The sequence below is a fragment of the Macrotis lagotis genome, chromosome 1, assembly GCF_037893015.1.
Source record: "Macrotis lagotis isolate mMagLag1 chromosome 1, bilby.v1.9.chrom.fasta, whole genome shotgun sequence".
Lineage (NCBI taxonomy): Eukaryota > Metazoa > Chordata > Mammalia > Peramelemorphia > Peramelidae > Macrotis > Macrotis lagotis.
This window is the reverse complement of record NC_133658.1, coordinates 103,620,779-103,643,476: the sequence shown is the minus strand read 5'-3', so window position 1 is coordinate 103,643,476 and position 22,698 is coordinate 103,620,779. Positions and strand designations below refer to the sequence as shown.

At 32.7% G+C, this 22,698-nt stretch overlaps 1 protein-coding gene across 24 annotated transcripts in view; it reads left to right on the top strand.

The window, feature by feature from the left end:
* Positions 1–22,698, top strand: part of NRXN1 (neurexin 1) — a 1,421,526-nt gene that overhangs the window by 648,649 nt on the left and 750,179 nt on the right. For 17 of the 24 annotated variants that reach the window (XM_074205787.1, XM_074205768.1, XM_074205895.1 and 14 more), the window contains 2 exons: positions 2,382–2,585; positions 5,125–5,151. In XM_074205787.1, the coding sequence (XP_074061888.1) occupies positions 2,382–2,585; positions 5,125–5,151 (231 nt within the window). The remainder of the gene's footprint in view (positions 1–2,381; positions 2,586–5,124; positions 5,152–22,698) is intronic. The other 7 variants (XM_074205917.1, XM_074205849.1, XM_074205801.1 and 4 more) reach the window with 1 other exon arrangement.

Genomic DNA, 22,698 nt, shown 5'->3' with positions numbered 1-22,698 from the left:
TGTTAGTTTTTATGTAATCCACCATCCTGTAAACAATATGAAAATAGTTCTCTCTGAACTTAACTAAATTACTCCTTGGACAATAGCCATATATACCTTATCACCATGGCTGTACTCAAAACCTTTCCAGCTTGAAAGGGTTACCAGAGCTTTAGGTTCACCAATTCGGCCTGTTGACAACATTTGCTTGGACAATGCATTAAAGTCAGATTTCAGTGAAAGCAGAAGATCTACTTCTTAATTTCATAAAAACCTCTCTTATTAGAATTTTGATTTAGTTTACTATCTGTATTTAGAAACTAATTTTTGGAGGGAAGAGCGATGGAAAGACATAATAAAAATTAGTTGGAAACCCGATTATTTTGAAAAATCACTTGATAACAAATAGTGTGATTGAATTTTTCATTAATCTTCAGATTAAATGATTACATGCAACTATTTTAAAATGATGTTTATAATCACTGTCATTGTTGTACCTTATGTGACTAATTGTTAGATTACTTCTTCTGAATACTATCTTTTATCCTTGAAATCTTTGATGATATAATAATGATAAATTGCTTTAAACAACTAAAATTATATAAGGAGTGAATAGCATTTTAATATGATTTCTATTCAACAAAACTCAATTTCCAGGGAGAATGGCCTTCAGGATTTAGCCCAGATTATGTCAAAGAATTTTCATTTCAAGATGAATTATATAAGGCAGCTAAGTGGAGCAGTGGGAAGAACACAGGCCCTGGAGTAGGATACTTTTTACCTAGTTGTGTGACATTGGGCAAGTCACTTAACCCCATTGCCTTGCAAAAAAAAACAAAAAAAAGATGAATTATGCATATGATAATCAAAAAACTGTATTTCATGTTCAATTATCAAGATGGGGAGAGTAAATTTTTTTTATCTTTTTTGGAAGATATGTTTGAGAAGTCACATACCCAAAATACAGCCCTCCTAATAAATTTAATTACATATGAAAAGTTAATCATTTTCTTCACATTGGCATGAGAAAAAAATTAGAAAAAAATACCTAATAATTGGTACCATATCAAAGTAGAATGGATTTTCTTGGGAACTAGGTTATTTCTCTTTATTGAAGGTCTTCAGGTGAAACATGAAGGATGCCAATTTTTTTTTTATTTTGGAGATAGTTATTCATCCACATGTTGAACTAGGTGGCATCTTGGGAATCTAGATTTTTCAGATAGTTAATTTAATACCTAGACTTTGCTGGATTAAATTAATTTCCAAATATTTTCTTTTATTAGTATTATAAAATGTTAGGTAGCATTGTCCAAAGTCACCTTTGTTTGGCAAAATTAACCACACCACCACCATAAAGTTATTGACTCTTTTCTGAAACTAGTTTTTCAATTTATGACCGGTGGCTCTATACTAAGTAGTACTACTCCAAAGGCTGATTTGCTAATACCGTTCAAACTTAGTCCCTTCAAAATAAAGCTAAAAATATGACAAAATTAATGTTACAACTCCTTAATACCCCTAATTATATTCTCCTAAGGTAGGTGTTTATCAACAACTTTTACAAGTGACTGCTTTCAGAAAAATGAGACAGCAATACCATGGCAAGGATGGTGTCATTCCTATTTAGAAAGGATACAATTAAGGCACTTTTCCTTTGTCCTACAAATTAACAATACTAACCACAGTGGGTTAGCAGCTGTGAAATACAGTTCAGAGTAAGAGATTTTGAGTTAGATGATATGTTTTCAAATGTCATCTTGGCCACTTATTAGCTAAATAACTTTTGACAAGTCACTTCAATACCCTGGATCACAGTTTTCTCATTTATACGATGAAGACTGTGGATTAGCTAGAAAAATGAAACTTCTTCCTGCTTTAAATTATATGACTCAATAAAGAAATTGGCCTATTAATAGATGAAGAAAATAGCTATAATAAAGAAAATCCCTAAAATCTTGGACTTTTAAAATTTGAGGATATTTGAAATGCTGTATATCGATCTCTGCATTTTACAGATGATTAAAACTGAGTTTTAGCAAAATAGTGACTTGTACAAGTTTGCCCACTCAGAAATGAAGTCTTGATCCTCAGATTACTTCTAATGATACATTTTGGCTGCTAGACCAAATATCTCTTTCATTTCCTTCATTGGAAATTTCATCCTAATTCCTGAAATAGATTCTAGTAACATTAAAAATCAATCTTGATTTTCCATATGAAGTATACCAGTAAGAATTTTTTTATCTTCAATTTTGAGAATTTGATCATTTGAAATGAAAAACTAAATTCACACATTCACTGTAAATTGGATATATCACTAGTGTGTGACCTTTCTTCCTTTGAAAAGTATAAGTGAAATAAACCAATAAAGGAAATTTTTTCTTCTCCCCTTTCTGTAGAGGCAACTGTCTTGAGTTATGATGGAAGTATGTTTATGAAAATCCAACTTCCTGTGGTGATGCACACAGAGGCAGAGGATGTGTCCCTAAGGTTCCGATCTCAGCGGGCCTATGGCATTCTAATGGCAACGACATCTAGAGATTCTGCAGATACTCTTCGCTTAGAACTGGACGCAGGGCGTGTGAAACTGACGGTCAACCTAGGTAACAACTTCCCTTCCCCCATTGAACTAACATTTTTCACTGGGTTTATTTTTGCTTGCAATCATTCACCAACTAGCCTGTTTGCTATGGGAAGTAAACACATTTATCTAATTTCCATTTTTAAAGTTATCTATTTTTACATTTTTCTTTAAAATTTTACTTTTGCATCTTTTTTTTGTTTGCTTTTCTCAGCCTAACATAACCTGTCATAGTGTAGCTCCTACTACCTTGTTGAGTGTTCTTAAAAGGGGAGCCCAGTTGGAATGTCTCAAGGAAGTATATAATTCCAAGAATGTGGAAAACATGTTTTTTCCCAACTAATTAAATTTTAATTTTCCCCTGCACTTGAATGTAGATCAATTTAGTCTTTATAAGCATTCCATATACCAAATATCTAATTTTCTCCCAGTGCTTTGGCACTCTCTTCTCAGTTGGGCTTTTCCTTTGAACAGTCACACAAGGTAGAAACCCATCTTCTCTGTTTTGAATTACTGTGTGGTGGTATTTTGCTATCAAAAGATAACCCACAACCCTTCAATGCCCAAAGTCTGCGGCCCTAAGCAAACAGCCATGTGAACACTAATAACACAGACTCTTCTACAGAAAAGTAATGCTTTCCTGGTTTAATTTAGCTTTTAGAAAGAACACTACCGAGTTAACTACAGTAAAACCTCACCCATATGGAGTAACTGTAGGAAAAAAAATGAAAATAAGGAAAAGTCTGATTCAAAGATTATATTCAGCAGTTTTGCTTTCAAGAACAAGCACATAAACTAATAGGTAACAAGATGCTGTCAAGTACAGGTCAAACTAGAACTATTAATTAACTTTTTTTTTCAAATGATACTACCTCTTCATATATGTATATATATTTAAAACACAGGATCACTTTGATTTCCTAGATAGGCTAAACATTTCCCCTAAAATCTGGTAGATGGTGGTGACCTCCTTTACAAATCTGTCTTCCTAGATAATTTAAAAGGGAGCATGCCCAAGGTATATAAACATTATTACCAGCTCCAAATTACAGGGGTAAAAGTTTATGAGGTTTTACTGTACTTACTGTATCTTTGTATTAATTTATTAAACTCATACACTGTGTTACTTTTTTAGGATTTCCAAACTGAAAAGACAAAAGTAATGAAAGTACAGAAGAAAGTTAAATTAAGAATGGCTTAGGTTTAAGAAAATGATATGCTGCTTTTCATTTTTTAAAGTCCTTTGTTAACAATGATGGCATTGAATCATGAGATACACAAGATATGAAAATCCCACCCAAAGGTTCTAGAAAATAGAATATGTAGAGTCTGAATACTTTTGAAAAGCAAGGAAAAAATCAACCCATAAACGCGTACTTTTTTCCTTGACTGTTCTCTTAGAGTTCCCTCTAGTGGCAACATTTTATTACTACATTTTTTAAAAAGGACTTTTAAAGGACTTCTTACCTTAAAGAACAACAAAACCCCTACATGGTGTCCTCATTAAATGGGGATAGACACTCCCTCAGCAAAGCATTCTGTGGAAAGAGATGTGTAGGTGCTGGTCCCTGGCTGTTTGCAACCACTTTTCTGATGCGGTTGACGACACATGACAAACTCAGCTATATGGAAACAGAATCTAGGTTTCTATTTTTCATGATCCCCAAAGGCATTAAAAAACACACACATCAAAAAAATCATTCCAAATGCTCTTTTAAAAAAATTCACTGTCCATAAATATGGTATGTAACAACTAGAAAAAAAGTTGTTTTTTTTTAATTGGATCTGCTTTACAAAGTTAGGTAATTATTATTCAAGAGCAATGTTCACACAAAAAAATCACATTGTTAGCTTGCCAGAGAGGAAAAGATATTAAAGGAAACCAGCGAGAAAGAAACTCAGTGGGAGAAAAGGCTTGGGTTGTATGAAGAAAGGTTACCATTTGAGTGCCAATGACTCGTGAGGATGCCTTTCCTTGGCCTACAAACATTAAAATGGCCATAAAAATCTCCCCTTTGATGATCTGGCAACAATTGGTGTCCATGCATATAGAGTAAGAAATACCTTAGTTTCTAATGAAGGTGATTACAAGTTATTCTATTTAAGCCCTTCCATTCAGAAAGATCATGGAAGCCTTTGTGGGATACTGGATCTCAGAGGTCCCAGATGTCTGACCCTAGCTGGGACTGCTCTATACCCCATTGTGACGGAGCACTTTTTTAGTTACATGGAGACCAACTCTGTTCTTTCACAGATGGGAAAAAAGTTGCAGCCTGGCTAAGTCAAGCATCTTTGACAGTTAAGAATGATTTTTTTTCACTTAGATTTGTCACCATGTAGCTTTGTTTGAAATTGGCCATTTTTTACCTTTTATTGTTGTTCCAATGGTGAAGTTTTATGGCAATAATTCTGGGTTAAAGCAGTATGTAAAGAAAATGACATGGAGTGGCCATATTTGCATGTGTCTGTCCCCGGAAGGGTGGACTGTGATTTTATTGGATGTCTGCAGCTATTACCTTGAAGGATAAATTTTCATTTTTCATCTATTCTTCCCCATCTAGATTGTATCAGGATTAACTGTAATTCCAGTAAGTGCCTATTCAAAATTTTTAAAATGTTATTCCTCCATTATAAAATGATGTAAGCTAGTTGAAAAAATAAAATGATGTGTAGAGTTTCCAAAATTCCATTAACTCACTCTTGAAATACTCCAGTTCATCCTATAGGTGTAAAAATTCATTGTGATCTTTGTCTAATTGAGCAGTTTCAATGAGAAGAAAACTGACAAAAAATCTGTAAAAGTCAGCCGAAGATGGTGCACTCATTCCTTTGTAGACCCACAGGTAAAGGAAGTGCCCTTTGTTTACTTCCTGTTGATATTTGTGGTCTCTTCATGAATGATCAGGTACCAGAGTAATCCCAGTCAGAAAACTTACTTCTCCTCATCTACAGAAGGAGGACATTGTACTGTATAACCCCTAAGGTCCCTTGAAATAATAAATCTTTGATCCTATGAACTTCCTACTTCCTGTTTTTTTATCTCACATTTCTTACTGGAGTCAAAGTCACTTAATTTCCATGTTTTTGTGGCTTATTATTCTAAAAAATGAACCAATGACTTAGAAATTAGTCTTTCTAAGGATGCACTTTCCTTAAAATGGCTTCCTATCAAAAATTAAATTTACATAATGGATTTTTACACCTTAATCATATAGCTATTAAAAACCTTTAAATTTGAACATTTATTATGATGACATGCATGCCAATGATTATGTCAAAAAAGTAGGTGCATGGAAAGAGATTTACTTGAAATTCGGATTATAGCTCATGAAAGGAGAATGGACTGTGATTTTATTTGGAGTCTGTATCACTTGCAGACTGTCTTTAAATAATACCCATTAAAGACTATTTTAGCTTTTTCTTCAGATTTTATTGACCACATTTTAGACACATAATATTAATATATTCAAAGGGTTTTTTATTATTCTAGCAAACTATCCATCCTTTTTTGACATAAAAAACCAAAGTCTTGTTTTTAATCTTAGTAAATGTAGAACAAAAGTCTAGGGGTCCAAATATCAAAATCTTTCATTATATAGCCATTCATCAATAAATTGTCTAAATAGAAACAAAAAGCAGACATTATACTGCTTTATGCCAAAAAAAAACCAAAAACAAAATTTTGCTAATATAGAAGCAAAAATAATTATTAAATTGTTAGTCACTTAAAGTTCCAAAAATACTCTTCAAAAGGTTTAATTTATACTTTTAGTTCCCTTTAAAAATAATTTTTCAAAATTGATAAGCTGACTAAAGCATAAATTAACTTATAAACTATATGTGTTATCATTTATTAAAAATTCCATAAGTAAAATTTTTCTGCTACTTGGCACATGTATTTGCCACCACTCTCCACCCCTTTTGAATCGAAAAAAATAGCTTCTAGGCTTAATCTCACAGCCCTAGTTTTTCTCCCAGAACTCCTGAAGGTTATGGTGGCTCTTACAAAGTGTCTTTTCTCTGTAAGTCCTGTTCCTCCACAAATTATGTAGATGTTCTAGATTTCTCCAATTTACAGAAAATCCTTTCATATCAGAAAAATGCTCTTTTCTAGACATTGTGGTTTTATATACAATACAATAATTCATTTTAATTTGTAATAATGACAAATCTTAGAATTAAGAACCTTGATTTTAAAATATCTGATTAATGAAGATAAAATTACCAATGAATTTAAGAACATTTAAGTCTATGAATTCCATTTTGGGACTATATGATCTCATCTTCTTGTTAAAAATTCTTTTCCTTATTCTGTTACTAGAGGGAAAAACAAGTTTTTCTCCTTCCTAAGCATATTCCTTTTCACTATATCTTCCTGGTATTTCATTTTTGGTATTTTCTAGTATTTCATTTTTCTTCTTTGCTTTCATACAAAATTCATTATACATTTTTTTCAATTTTGAGGAAAACCTGCTATTTTGCAGTTTTTTCTCTGATCTAAAAGAAAATTATTTGTTCTGCACCAGTCTCTGGAAAAAGACAAGCTGATAGGATAGAATGATTTTTCTGAAATCTAGAATGCATACGTAGCTTTATTGAATAATAGATTTTCAGGAAAAAAAAGACAAAAGAATTCTGAGATTAGCTTAACCATAAAACAAAGCAGGAAAAATAATTATAAGAAACTACAAATTGCCAAGTTTTAATAGGAACCTCTATGATTAAATTTCCTCTTTTTCCTCCATCTGCCATTCATTCCTACAGAAATCTCTACTGTTTTCTCTAGTTCTTAACAGTTTTTGTGCTACCCACATTAATAGGAACTAAGAAGTTCCTTCATCAGGAAAATTAGAAAAAAAACCTAAATTCAAATTATTCTGTTTTCAAACCTTTAATAATAAATTGGGGAAAATGGGATGATGAGGAAACATGGGATCATGGGCACACAAATGGGCTTATTAGGCTGCCAGAAATTTCAATCAACCTGTACCTGATATGCAGATGTAATATCTGAATCCCTTAGGAATCATAAAGAGGAAAGATCCTTTTATCACTTTCCTTAGGGGAAGAGCAAATTTACATTTCAAGGTGTATTTCTATTTGGCAGGTCATGAGTTTCCACCAGTTATTCTGACTAGAAAATAATAACAGTCAAAAACTTCAGAATGGTATAATGGACTCTGTTGTCCCTCTCCTTTGTTGAAAAAATGATTTTTTAAAAGGTATTTTCTCCATTAATAGGTACATGTCAATGTCAAAACGTATGCTTTGATAGTTTAGATTACAAACTGGCCATCTTGGCACATATACCCGGGCCAGACAGAGTTCTTTTATGTGCATTATATCATTTGTCATTGTCTAAATGCATCTGGCATATGGAATTTGCAGTCTGCTTAGACAGTCACTTATTGAATGACTTATCAGAGTAAGATTAAATGTCTCATCCTCCCTAGTACCATTGTCATGGTAGGACTGGGAACATGAAAAAAGATAAAAGGACTGCTTTCATGGCAAGTTAGGACACCACCTTTCATCTTTTTTTTTTTATCAAGTATTCTAAAAGGCAACCTTTCCTGATCAAATAATCTCACAGAAATTCCTAATATAGCTATAACATTTAAATGAAAAAGAGAATTTATTTATTCTAAAAATTCCTTAAATTCTTATGGAGCTTTGCATAATCAGGAAAATAAAATTGGATCATTAAAAGATTCATCAAAAATGCTTTCAAACCATGATAATTTATAGTAATTACAAGGAGAATCAATATGTGTTAATTGGGGGAAAGGATAAGAAACATAGCTACTAAAAAAGAAAAGGAACCTATACATAATAGAGAAGTACAGTTTCATGTAGAGCCCTTTTATTTTACTTGATTATTTATCAAGTTCAGAATTCTTTTAATTGGGAAAAATATTCTCCTACAATCAAAAAGTGGTATTTTTTAGATAACTATAGCAATAACAATGATTAACATATAGTGGGAAAGTATAAATAAGTATTCCATAGATTATCTTAAGTAAATGATGATTGACTTGATATTTATACAAATTTGTTGTTTTGTAAAAGGTTTAAACATCTATCCTGCAATCTTGTGGACATGATTAATTTTTTTAATATTTCCCTAAAAGTTGTGTATAAATTAATTGCTGAGTCCCTTTCTGGACTCCCTTATATTTCCCCAGGGGAGTATTGGAGGGGTGGGAGACAAGGAAGACAAGTTTCTCCCAAGTAACAGTGCTTAAATACCTTCCCAGTCACTTAATCCACTCCCACTCCTCTGACACTTAGTAAAACAAGGTTCTGGTGCTCAAGGACACCAGGTGATGATACTTTGTTGTGCTCCCATACAAACAGTCCCTAACAATTAATGCAAATTCTGAATTAGTAGATTTCAAATGGTCTCTCACTGTTATTCTGTGAGTCAAAATTCTTAAGATAGTATGATACAGATAAATGATTACAAAGATGAATCTCCATAAAACATCTTTCAGAGAATACTCACTACATTGTTTATTGTTGTTACTTAAGGATGTCTGTTCCAAATTTGGAGGCATCATCATACAAATGAAAGTGTGATGGGTCTTGAATAAAAGGATATGGTTTCAAATTATAGTAGACAATACCTATGTCATAATCTTAGAGATACTTTTTCTCCTCTTTTTCTCTCATTTTGGTCATCATTAATATGAATTCTGAGGTCCTTCCCAACTCTAAATGTTTGATCCCTAGAGTACTTATAGTGCTCTTTCTTTCTCTCCTTAAAACTTTTAATGTTACAATCCCTTGATGATATTTACCCATTTAAAAGACTTGACTGTCGAGTTGGTCCTATCAAATATAGTTTAAGACCTGTCTATTTTCATAACACGTAGCCAACTCCTTTAAATATGAAACAGATGTCTAGTGCTATTTCAAATTAGTGTTAGGAATACAAATTTCCCCTCACTGATTAACATTTAATTGTTTCCCCTGCAAAGAGCTCATCTACCACTCCAAACAAAAATCTTAGGCCTAGATTTTAGGATATAATTATCTAATTTTAACCAACACTCTATAACTTTCTTCTAAGAAAGATTCTTTTTTATTTAGCCTAGACCTTCTTTTTGCCTTTTCTTTCTTCTTTTCTTAATCACTTGTATCTTCTTTCTTTCTTTTTCTACCCTATTCCTTTTCTGTTTCATATAAAACTATTCCATGATTCCTCTTCTCTTTATTTTCTTTCTCTGTAACTTAATTTTTCCAATTCTCCCTTTCCCCTTATTTATCAAACCATATTAGACTTTCATAGATTTTTAACATATAAATACAAATACATATACTCTTACATATACATGGAGCAATGTGCTGTCAAATGTTTAATAATCAGCTCTTAAAAAAAAGTAGACACACAACACTATCTTAGGAGTATTTTCTTCATCATATTCACAAGTCTAAAGAAATAAATCAAATCCCAATCTGAGAGTTTGCAAATTTCTGAGATGTAAATGTTTATACTGAAAATTTTAAAATCTGCTCTCAAGAGGCAGTTTGAAATACCTATAGCAAACATATTTAATGTTTTCTTCAACCATCAAGAAATATTTTGACTATTTGAAATTTCCTAGAATAAAGTTTAACTCAAATTAAAAATGAATAATTGACAGGCACTTTTCAAAATAATTAAACTTTAGTAGTTTTAACAAATGTTTATGCTTTTATAAAAGGATAATGCAATTAAAATTAAGAACATGAATCATTTCACAGACAGGGTCAAGCATTATATTTCATCTACTCTTAATTACTACTCAGTTCCCAAATATGGAAAGGAGAAGAATCATAATCTATGAATGCTTAGCTTCTCTGTTTTGACTAGAATGTAGTAAAGAAAGCTGTATTATGTTATTGAAAAATGCACTTTGATGGATTGCTCAAGGGATAATAAAATCCACGTATTATCATTTTATTACCAGATGAAAAGATAGCCTGGATATCTGTTACTACTCCCCTTTTTTATCTCGATATAGATGGGAAAGTAATAAAAAGATGAGAAATGTCAACCAGTAGCATTTAAACTATATTAGATTTCTTTCAACCTGCTGTATTGTCAGTAGGCTGCTTAAGTAGATGAAAGGGAAAATAATATTTGTTCACATGAAACAAACAAAATATTCTGAGTATGACCCTGATGGCCAAGAGCTAGCCTCTGAAAAGGACATTTCTCTAGTCTTCTGTACGTCCCAAATAATAATAACTTCTTGCTGATCAAGATTTTTCTATCAATATATCAGTTCAACAAGAATTTATTTTATCCCTACTATTATGTTCTAAACATTGATGATACAAAGAAAATGAAAAACAGTTCATACCCTCAAGCAGTTCATGACTTAATGGTCTATATATAAATAAGATAAATATAAAAGAAATTGGGGACAGTCCCCAAGTGAAAGCACTAGCAAATAAAGGAAACCAGGAGAGGCTTCTTGTATATAATGGAACTTTATCTAAGTTTTAGGTAAGTCAAAGAAGCTAGGAGACAGAAATGAGGAGAGAGCGAGAGCATTACTAGCATGAGGATCAGGCCAATGAAAGTACAAAAACTTGGGAGATGGAGTGTTATGGTTCAAAAACAGCAAGGAGAGAAAGGTCACAATCACAGAATATAGGTAAGAGAGTTAAGAAGATCGAAAAATTAAGGAGGTGCAATGGTATAAAGCATTTAAAAAATCAGAGGATTTTATATTTAATCCTGGAGATCATAGGAAGCCATTGGCATTTATTGGGTTGTCATTATCAAAATGATGTTTTGGTAAGACTGCTTTGGTAGATGAATGGGGGATAAACTGAAACAGAGTCATGAACAAGGAAGAAAAACCAAAAGCCTACTGCAATAGTCTAGGCATGCAATATTGCAGGATTTTTGCCCAGGATGATATAAGTGTCAGAGAAAAGAAGGTAAAACTTGGTTAAATGATGAGAATCAATAGTACTTTCCAAAAGTAGGTGGTAAAGTGAGCAGTTGGCACCTAGGTTGCAAGACTAATTGACCAGAAAGATATCTCTGACACTAACAAGTAAGTCAGGATGATTTAGAGAAAAATAATGAATTACTTTTAGATATGTTGAGTTTAGGCTATTATGGCAAATCCAGTTCAAGGTGAGAGACAGAAGATCAATATGGAAGTTTGGGATTAAAAATTTGATATAAGAATTATCAAAATAAAGATAATCGTTGAAACCAATGGAGGTAAGGATTCAGGTCAAAAACCTTAGGGATATCCACCTTTAGTTGGCATGACCTTCATGAAGATCTATCAATTGAGACTGACTGAGAGGAGGAAAATGGGAGGAAAAATGTTTAAGTAGGTTCTTGAAAACTTAGAAAGAAGAGAATAATATCAAGGAGAGAAGGGTGATCAACAATGTCAAAACTCCAGAGTGTTCAAGAAGGATTAAAAAAAGATCAAGGAGATTTTATTATATTTTACAATTAAGAGATTGATGGCAACTTCTGGGAGCTCAGTTGTAGTAGGATGTTGTAGTCAGAGGTTTGATTAGACAGAGTTGAGATAGTAAATATAAATTAAGTGGAGACACCAAGTGTAGATGGGCCTTCTTGAGGGATTTAACCATGAAAAAGAAGAAACAATAAAGGAGACTAGGAGCCCAGGAGATCTGCCAGCAGATAACTAGCAGGGATATATGGATAGGTTTTGAAAACCGTATAGGTATAAGATCTCTCAATGATGGGGAAAACACAAACATTTATGTAGACAGTCAGGAGATAGGGAGAAAATTTTGAGATATTGTGATAATAGAGAAAGTAACTAGCTGGAGATGGGATGAGAATGGATCACTAACACATGTAGACTAGGAAAATTGTGACTTCTTCAAATGAGAAGATAGTGGAGGAAGGTATCTAAGTAAGTAATCTAAGAAAGTATCTAAGTAATGAGGAGGAAAGGTAACTCAGTAAATGGCCTTAATTTTTTTCATTGAAATATAAATTAATGTCTCAGTTGAAAGGGGGGAAAAGGAGCCTGGGACATTTGAGGTGGAATATCTTGGAAAAACTATTGAAGGCCGTAGAATGAAGAGTTTATCACCTAAGGAAATGAGATGGAAAAAGAAACTGCATAAAGGAATATAGATATTGAAAATGGAGTCAATGACTTGAGCCAAAAGTGCCTAAGAAAGAGAAAAAGGAAATAAATAACCTCCAAAAGAAACATAAAGGAAATTGTGACCTGAAGGATATAAGTATATTGGAAAAATAAAAATAGACTGTCTTTTGCATGTAAGATTGTTATATCTGAGGTAAGTGAATAAGACAAATAGGATTTAAGTAATGGGAACTAAATTAAGGGAAGACCAGTGAATTCACCAAAAAAAATGTGATTTTTAAGGATTTTTTATGAAAACAAATTTATAGAGGTCTTCCTTGTTTACATTTAAGGCCATACAAGTAAAAGAATTACAGGATAAAAAATTTAGGCTATTATATTCTTGTATATTTAGTCACATTTACATGATTACATGAATACATCATGCTGTATTCTCCTACCTTTTTTTAAATGAACCTCCTCAGTTTCCATGATTTCTATGTTTATATCAGCAACCCACTAGAATTATCACATCTGAGATCTCACCATAACCCATAACTACAAATGAATAATAAATTTCCAAATAAATGGAGATCATATTAAAGAAAGTTTATTCTCATTCACTTCCCTTGTTGAAAGAGTTGGATGAAGAATAAGTAAAACAGAATTTTTGATAGATTTAGTCATAATAAGTTTGAGAGTCAGAGCAGGGAAGGCACACAAAACAAAGGGAGAACAACTCTTTTCTTATTAATATTTACAGTTAACTGGTTGTTTTGCCCTGAAGAGGATATTTTCTTTGTGCACAATGGGAGGAGGAAAAGATAAATGGTGGGATCAAAGGGTCAAAGTTCTCAAAGGTCTTTAACTTTCCATTGTTTGGGAAATGAAAAATTTTATTTTTCTAAAAAACTACCTTGGGGGCAGCTAGGTGGCATAGTGGATAAACCACCGGCCATGTAGTCAGGAGTACCTGGGTTCAAATCTGGTCTCGGACACTTAATAATTACCTAGCTGTGTGGCCTTGGGCAAGCCACTTAACCCTGTTTGCCTTGCAAAAACCTAAAAAAAAAAAAACCACAAAAAAACTACCTTGAAGATTTTCATTAAGGATGACATTGGCAAGGAGGGGAGAGTTCCTTCCTCTTTTTCTTAGAAAAGAAAATGTTGCTCTCAATCATGTTATTACCTCTAAATTTATTGAAAACTGCCAAAGTATTCTGAAGTCCTAATTCAGCATTTGGAAGATATTTGCATTGTTTTAAAATGTTAATGCTCTCAAAATTAAGGTGGGGAATAATTTTGCATTGAATGTTTTAGAGAAGTAATAAGATTAACATTTTGCAAGTTCATAGTCCTGATGAGCCTTGACATATGAGAGAAAAGTACATTGAGTTCTCTCCCTATCATACTTCTAGACACATCCTTTGCTTCAGTTTATTACTAGAACTTTAGACTTTTTTCTTATTAAAATAAAATCTCATTAATTCAGTCTTTACTAATTCAGAATGTTGATCCTTCAGACAGGCTTGAGCTGAATTATATAGCTATCTATGAAGAAAAGAATTGTTAAGTAAATTAATTGTGTAAGCAAAGTTACTGGGGGAATATTTAAATTGCTTAAGAGAAGGAACTTTTCAAGTATGTTCCCAAGACAGATTTATACAATTGTTATGTTAATGAGAAATTATTCTTATCTATAAACTGAAACTAGTTCCATCTAATAGGCCTGGAGTACCTCTGTCAGTCTAGAATATTTGAAAAAGTTAAAAATTGCAGTTTTGAAAAAAATATTCTATAGTTCAGAAATACCAATTCTAACCCTTCTCCTTTTGAATTCAGCTAGAAGTAAGGTGTTTAGTTAATAATAGCAAAACCTAAAAATTGCAAAGTAGGATATAAATGTCCCTCAGAATTTCAGCTGGCTAACTTATATGGCAAGTCTAGTTTCTAGATATTATTTATTGTTACATTTTAAAGATAAAGAAGGCAACAGGACTTGATAGAGGGTGTGAGTGGAGGAAAATAGGGAGATTTCCATTTAAAATGTCCTATCTTCCTATTGCTTTCACATCTATAATTGTTGATCAGTTCAATAATGATAAAGAAGTAAGCTGTCAATGTGATGGTCTTTGCCATTTGAAAAGTAAATTAAGGAATACCAGGCATAACTCATTGTGTGGAAGAGAATTCTTTTCTTTTTCTTTTACCCTTCCCTCCCACTCCAATCAATATTGAATTTTCTTTTTCATATTTCTATTTATTGAAAATGTTATTCGTGAAATCATGAGCCTTTCTTGCTGCGATTCAATCTACATACACTACAAATATGCAAGTATGTGCAGTGAATTCTACATTCATCGGTATGAGAAACTCTACCAATGCAGGTTGTCACACAATTTCTAATATTCAGAGGTCATATGGGTGTGTCAAAAATTAGTTGTCTTCCCCAGGGTCAATTAGCCAGTATTAGCCAGAGGAGGAAATTGGTCCCGGGTCTTCATGACTTTAAGGTTTGCTCTCTGTGCTTTTTCACCACATTGTCTCTCATGGTACTATTGAAATAAATTGGTTGACAGTCATTTGTATTTTTCTAGTAAATTTCTAGGACAGTTAAGATCTCTTTAGAGATTCAGAATTGAACAGGTAAGTATTAATAATACTTAGATATTTTCATTATTTGAATAGATGAATTTAAAAAAGAATTCACTATAGTTAAGTAATATAGATTAGACAGAAAGAAATTTAGCCATTCATCACAGAATATAATATCCATACAATTTAAGCAACAATGTTTAGAAAGAATCTACATTGGAAATATAAAATAAACCACCTAAGATAAAACAAAATGATTTTGTTTTATACAGAGTTTGTTTTTATACAGAGAACAAAAGACCCAAACCTGGAAACACACTGATAATAGTCATAGATTCTGGATTAAATACTTATTCAGCATAATTCAAAATCTTTGTTTATATTTGTGACAATTTTATCTTCATTCAATGATGTGCAGTCATTTGCCATCTTAAATTTGCTTTGGAATCAAGTGGAGGCATACACACACAAACACATATGCATATGCATGCACATATGTACACATCAATAGACACTATCTATATTGTAGCTGCTGGCTAATTGAATTTGGATCTGCCTATGAGAAATCATTATTCAGACTCGGGAAAGTAAGGATGGAAATAAAGCAAGAATTTATTAAAGGAAGTTACAACACATAAGAAAATGGTAGGTAAAGAAAGACAGAGACAAAAGAACAATCAAGCTGAGATTGACTGGACCAACAACTCAGAGAAGACTGGTGGCCCTGAGTGGAGTCCAACCCAGGTTTTAATGTCTTGCCTCTCATCCAGAGGACAAAAGGTAAACTCCCTTCCCTTTACTGGACCTGAAATTAGGTAGAAGGTGAAGCCTATTGGTAGTCCATTTACACCAAGAATGGGGATCTCCACCCAATTTGACAAGTTTAGCAGCCTTTAAGATTACAAATTTTGTTTCTTTTACAATCATAATTCTCTACTTCTAGTCAATCCACACCTCAGAGAAGGTGGCAGTCAAATTACATCTCCACCCAATTTCTACATTATAATTCTCTACATCTTTTCTCTTCATCAATATGTTTGTGTTATTTATGTGTGCACATGCATATATGTATGTATATGTAGGTGCAAATGTGTCATCTCAATCTTGATTTTGATTAAATATTGATTACTTTTTCCTGTCAAATTTAGTCATTTGAAGCAATGTTTTAGTCAACATAGTCATCTAGGTCTACATTTCTGTATAGTCAATATGTTATATTTTTATTAATGCCAGAGGAAATAAATAGAAACCTAGAATTACATTTTTCCTCCTGAGCAACTGAAACCAGATCCATCATGACATGTAATTTTATATATTCTTTTGTAAAAATGACCATTTACTTTATAGATTCCCATATTTGTAGCATACTAAGTAATCATATACTTATTTGAATTAAATTTGCTACTTATTTGATATTGAATGGAGCAATGTCTACATGAATACTTCATTCAACAACGCAATTCATAACCTAACTATTGCAGTCTATCTTAGGAAATCTTGTGCATTTTTTCCATTAGATCCTCCAAAGAGGCTCACCCCCTCCTCACCCCACATGGTGTTTGGACTGTCCGCTGGTGTCTCTTGGCATTGAGCAGATAACAATGTAGAGACACTATCAGTTCTCCATAACTTTCACTATCTTTCTCACTTATCTTGGTTTTTCTCTTTCTATCTCTCTGGGTCTATTTCTGTTTCTGTCTGTCTGTGTCTGTCTGTCTCTGTTTTTGTCTCTGTTTCTCTCTGTTTTTCTCTCTTTGTGTGTGTGTGTGTATGTCCCTCTGTCTGTGGGTCTTTTTGTCTTTTTGGTTTTCTCTGTCTCTTTATCTGTCTCTCTCTCTCTCTGTCTCTCTCTCTGTGTGTCTGGCTTTCTCTATCTCTAACTCTGTCTCTCTGTCTCTCACTGTCTTAGTGTCTATCTTTCTCTGTCTCTCTGTGTCTCTGTCTCTGTCTGTCTTTCTGTCTGTGTGTGTGTGCCTCTCACTGTCTGTCTCTTCATCTGTGTCTGTCTTTCTCTCTCTCTGTTGCTCCCTTCCCCCTCCCTCTCTCTTTTTCTCCCTCCTCTTCCTCCTCCTCCTCCTTCTTCTTTTCTCTCTCCCTCCCACCTTCCCTCTCTCTGTCTCTCTCTGTGTGTCTTTCTCTGTTTCTGTCTGTCTCTCTCTGTCTCTGTCTGTCTCTCTCTCTTCTGTCTCTCTGTCCCTCTCTTTACCTGTGTGTTTGTGTCTGTGTCTGTGTGTGTGTCTCTGTCTCTCTGTTTCTGTCCCTCTGTCTCTCTCTCTCTCACTTTCTCTGTCTGTACTTATAGTTCTCTGTACCTTTATCTGTTTCTGTCTGTCTCTCTCTTTGTCTCTCTGTCTCCCTCTATCTCTGTGTCTGTCTGTCTAGTTCTCTCTCATATATTACATACATATATTTACATATATATGGAAATATCGATGACATAAAAAAGTTATTGTCCTTCAAATCAACAAAAACCAAAAGATGAGGTTTGTTTAAACCATTTTGCTCATGAATTTAGATGTAAGACAGATTTCTCAGTCGTCTCTGAAGGGACCATATGACCATAATTCCAAGATTTTGGGAAACATTCCAAATATGAGTGACCTTGAGTACCCAAGTTCCTCTGAAAGTCTGGTGTAGCCTTTGGGCTGGGTCTGTTCTCATAAATGGACTAAAAAACCTAAAGGCCTGAGTGAGCTCTAAGGAGGATTGATGGAAGACAGGCAGGCAGATCACTTTTTCCTTTTTACCTGTTAGTTAAATCAACATCAAGGATGCTCCAAATTCCTGTCTCCTCGACAAATCAAACTGCTTTGGCACATGTTTAATTGTTACATAGTCACTGCTACAGCTGGGTGACCACCTGTTTCCAAGTGCTTCCTAGGGAGTAAATTGAGTCATTGGTTTCAGAGGACCTTGAGTCAAAGACAATTTTAGGCAAAAGAGTAACAGAAGAGTTTTTCAAAATGAGAAATAATATTCACTAGGCAGAAAAACATGAGGTCCAATCCAAAGACTAAGTATAAAATAACAAATATACTGGTGCTGATGATATGAGAGTTTTAGAGGCAACATTAATAGATTAGATAATGCTGGTTTTAACAAGCAAATCAGGAGTTTCCTATTTTTTAAAAAATGTGATTATAATTTTGCAAACTTTTATTTATTAATACTAATTTGCATATTTTAAGCTAAATACATAAATTGGAATCCTTCTTTAGACTGGACTTTTTAAAATGCATGTATATAGTCTACTATGATAAAATAATGAAGAATGAAAAGTAGTGTGTTCATTGTCAATCCTCATAATTCAGCTGATCAAATTAGAAAACAAAAAAGTTGATTCTATCCAGTCAGTCCAAAGAATGATAATAAACAAAATGATTCAATTCATTACTTCAGGTTTTGTCTGGCTCAGGTGTTTGGTTGAGGTCTTGAACGTTAGATAAGGCTTATGCTGACAATTAAAAAACTTAATGTAAGAAAGAATTTATAATAAAGATTAAGAAAAGAGATCGATTTATCCAAATGATCAAGCTATTTAGAAAGAAGTAGGATATATTTGTACTTATTTTCTTTTTATTGTTTCTTTCAGTTTTATAATTATTTATGTCTACCTTAAAATATCAAATATTACCTAATTCATAATTCTTTAAAATTTGGCATCCTAAATTTAGATGTTTGTGACAATTTGACATAGCACATACATACATAAAGTCATGCTTATGGAATTCCTACAATATTCCTAAAATTCATACAACCAATGCCCAAAGAAGAAATATATTTAAGGATATAAATAGATTTGATCTTTCCTTGTTGAATATCAGTCTCCCTGCTCTGCTCACACAGCACTAAAGCAAGCAGCCTTCAAGAACATGCACAGAACCAATAAGATTTTCTCTTTCCTAAAGATGTCTTAGAGTAGGAGTGTGGAGTTAATGATAGATAGATAGATAGATAGATAGATAGATAGATAGATAGATAGATAGATAGATAGATAGAAATAATCTGATTATTTTTATACACACACACACACACACACACACACACACACACACACACACACACACACACACACACTAGTACATTTACAGTCCTCTCTTTCTTTCATCTCCTTATAACCAGTATGTTTACAACTTAAAAGAATAACCCAAGGTAAAAATGTAGCATATGATTTTATACCTGATATAAATGTTCTTTGTGGTAAATGAAAGTATAAGGTTTGTAAAATACTTAAAATAAAATTGTACAAAATTCTCAAATTGAAATAAAGCTGTTACATTGTTAAAAAATAATAAAAAGAAAGTTGTACTGTGCTAAATAAGACTATAAAGTTAGTAAAATAAAGTCACAGTCCAAATGTTTCCTTTCATTAAAATTAGACCTTTTGAAATCTTATTTAAACTTATCAAAGATTTACTGATAAAGAGGTTTATTTTAAAAGTTTCTCATAGCAATATTTTTTTAGTTTGTGCTCATTTACACTTTGGTGTAAATATGATGTTCAGAAAGGGTACAATATCTTTAAAAGTTATTTTTCTTCATGTTGATAAATGTTTATTGCTGAGATATTTGTGTTGATGCGGCATAAATGGGCACAATCAATATCAAAGCTATCAAGGCAAAATATTTCAAAATAATATATGAAATAAATTATTTCTTCATTACTTCAAAAGATTTACTTAAAAAGTATTTGATTAAAAGTGATTTTTATCATTCTGCATTCTAACCTTTCATATCTGAATTCTTGATGCCATCATACAATTTGGATATATATATATATAGTATGCACACATGCATTTGTATACATACATTCACAAAAGAGAACCATTATGTCAGATCTTTAGAAAAAAAAATTAGCGCTGACAGAGAGAAAATCAAAATTATGTCCTCATGGGCTATTTCCATATCCAGCCATATAAATCAAATTAAAATTCTACTGAACACCAAATAAATACAATGGTATATATTGGCTGGGGCAGTTGGTCATAGTAGGTATTCAGAATCAGGAAAATCTGAATTCAAGTCATTCCTCCAGCACATATTAGTTCTATAAATATGACAATTCTCTTACCCTCTGTATGCTCTAGGCAACTCAATTCAACTATAAATTACAGAGTTGTTCATCTGTATCTGTTGAAAGAGGTATGTAACAATTATTTAAAATTAAAACTAAACTATTAGGTATTATAGAAAATGTTTTTATATTTATTCATTATAAGCATTAATTCAGAATTAATATGTAAATGAATTAATGAATTTTTTCCCAAAAAATTTTTTCTCCAAAAAAAGGTAATTTCTCTAATTTGCCAAATTCCATTTTGCTCAATTTAAAATCTATGAAATGAAATTCTGTAGTTATTGCTCAATTGAATGGAGATTATTATAGATGCCATCATCAAGAAAAATGGAATATTTTTCAACAACTCTTTTCCTTCAGATTCACTTTAACATTGTGGAACATTTTTCCCTGAACCCACACCACCCCAAAATAAAATAAAAAATAAAATTCTATAGAATCTCTTCAATAAAATTAAATGAGCAACCACTTTGTGAAAGGCACTGAGGTGCTCCGGCGGTTAACAAACTGTGAAATTATTCCTGGATTTACAATATGACTCAGGAATAAAAACAAAAACTCTTAGATGTTTAGCTAATAGGATAATATTTAAATTCAAGTTCATGATAATCCATCAATGAGCATTCATTAAGGTCCTACTATGCATCAGATTCTGAGGATACAAAGACAAATAGTCCCTGCCCTCAAGAAGCTTGAGAGACAGACAGACCCACAGACACAGAGACACAAAGAGAGAGAGAAAGAATGTGTATACCATAAATACATAAAAGTATATTCAAAATAAATGACATTTGTGATTAAAGATGCAGCAGCTTAAGTGATGAGGAAAGACCATATGACAAGGTTGTGCTTTTACTGAGTCATGAAGAAAGCTAAGGACTCTTAAGTGGAGAAAGGTGAGGAGGGATGTGTTTCAAGCTTGAGTAATAGTTTTCACAAAATTTTAGAGATAGGAGATAGAGAAAAAATGTAAGGAACAATGAAACAAACATTTTAGATTGGTGAATATATGATGAAAGAAGTATAATAATTACATTAAGTGTATCATTAAGTGCTAGGTGAATACTATACAAATTTTATGCAAGTTATTAATAATTTTGAGCATAAATTCTCAGATTTTATGTTTAAATTAAATATAGCTTCGGTTAAAAACAGATACTTAGTGTAGGAAGCAGAATGCCTCATTAGCAATGAATAATTCTCTATAGACTAAGGATCCATTTTCAGAATTATTATTTGAAATAAAATATTATATATAGTTTCAAAAAATATTTTTTCCAAAGGAAATGATTTTTATTGAAATATATTTCTTTTTTTAAGTTCATGAAACCCCCATTTAAAAACCTCAATTTTGTTTTCTAAAATAGAAAAGTCAACAATGCTCTGATGTTGGTATTTAGGACAGTTCTGAAATATTGAATTTCATCCAGGCTAGAGTTCAGTTGGATAAGAATTGGGTTAAGGAAAGGAGAAAGACTGATGATTTGTTCCTTTACAGTTGGTTAAATTTCCTTGTCAATACGGACTTTCCATCACTAAACTGCAGGTTAGGATTGACACCTTGCTTGGCCAGCTGGAGAAGTTAAAAGACTTCAGAATCACATCTCTTTTCCCCTTGGGGGCTGTTCCATTAAGTCTAAACAGCATGGGAAAGGTGACCCAGCTGTGTTTGTTACATGGATAAATGGGGAATTTTGCCGCCAGCCCTGTCTGACCTGCCTGCCACCATTTCTAGTTGCTGAATTCATAAGAGAAATTTAAGATGTATGCAAACAAACACTGAGCTCTGGTAATGTTTGAAAAGCATAAAAGACAACATTGAAAATGCTATTTATATGTCGGTCTACTTCTAGATTTAATTTGCAATTAAATCTCTTTAGCTTATTTGGAAAATGTAAATAAAATAATCTTACTCGGCAAAGTGCCATACATTGAGAGAGTGAGAAAAGAGAAGATAAAAGATGAATTATAAAATCCAAGCCATAACTACAATTTCTCTATTTACATGTTCCATTTAATTTGATATTTTAAAGAGTAGGGTATTTTGCAAAAAGCCAGGAACAATGACAAAGAAATATTGCAGAGGGATGTAGAAAGAATTAAAAGCAAACAGGCAATCCATCCTTCCAGAAACCATCCTCCTGTCATTGACAGGTAGGAAGTGCTCCTGCCAGAAGAGATGACTCAAGCATCAAACAGTGATACCTCTTGCTCTGGTATTCCCTTGTCACTGCATGTCTCATCACAGTCACAATGGCAACGCTTGTCACTAGCTGCTTCCTGCATCTCATCTCCCAGCCAAGAATTCTTCCGTCCTTGAAATCACCCTACTAGATGCAATTTTTCAATATTTGAAGATGTTACAATAATTATTTGCCTTT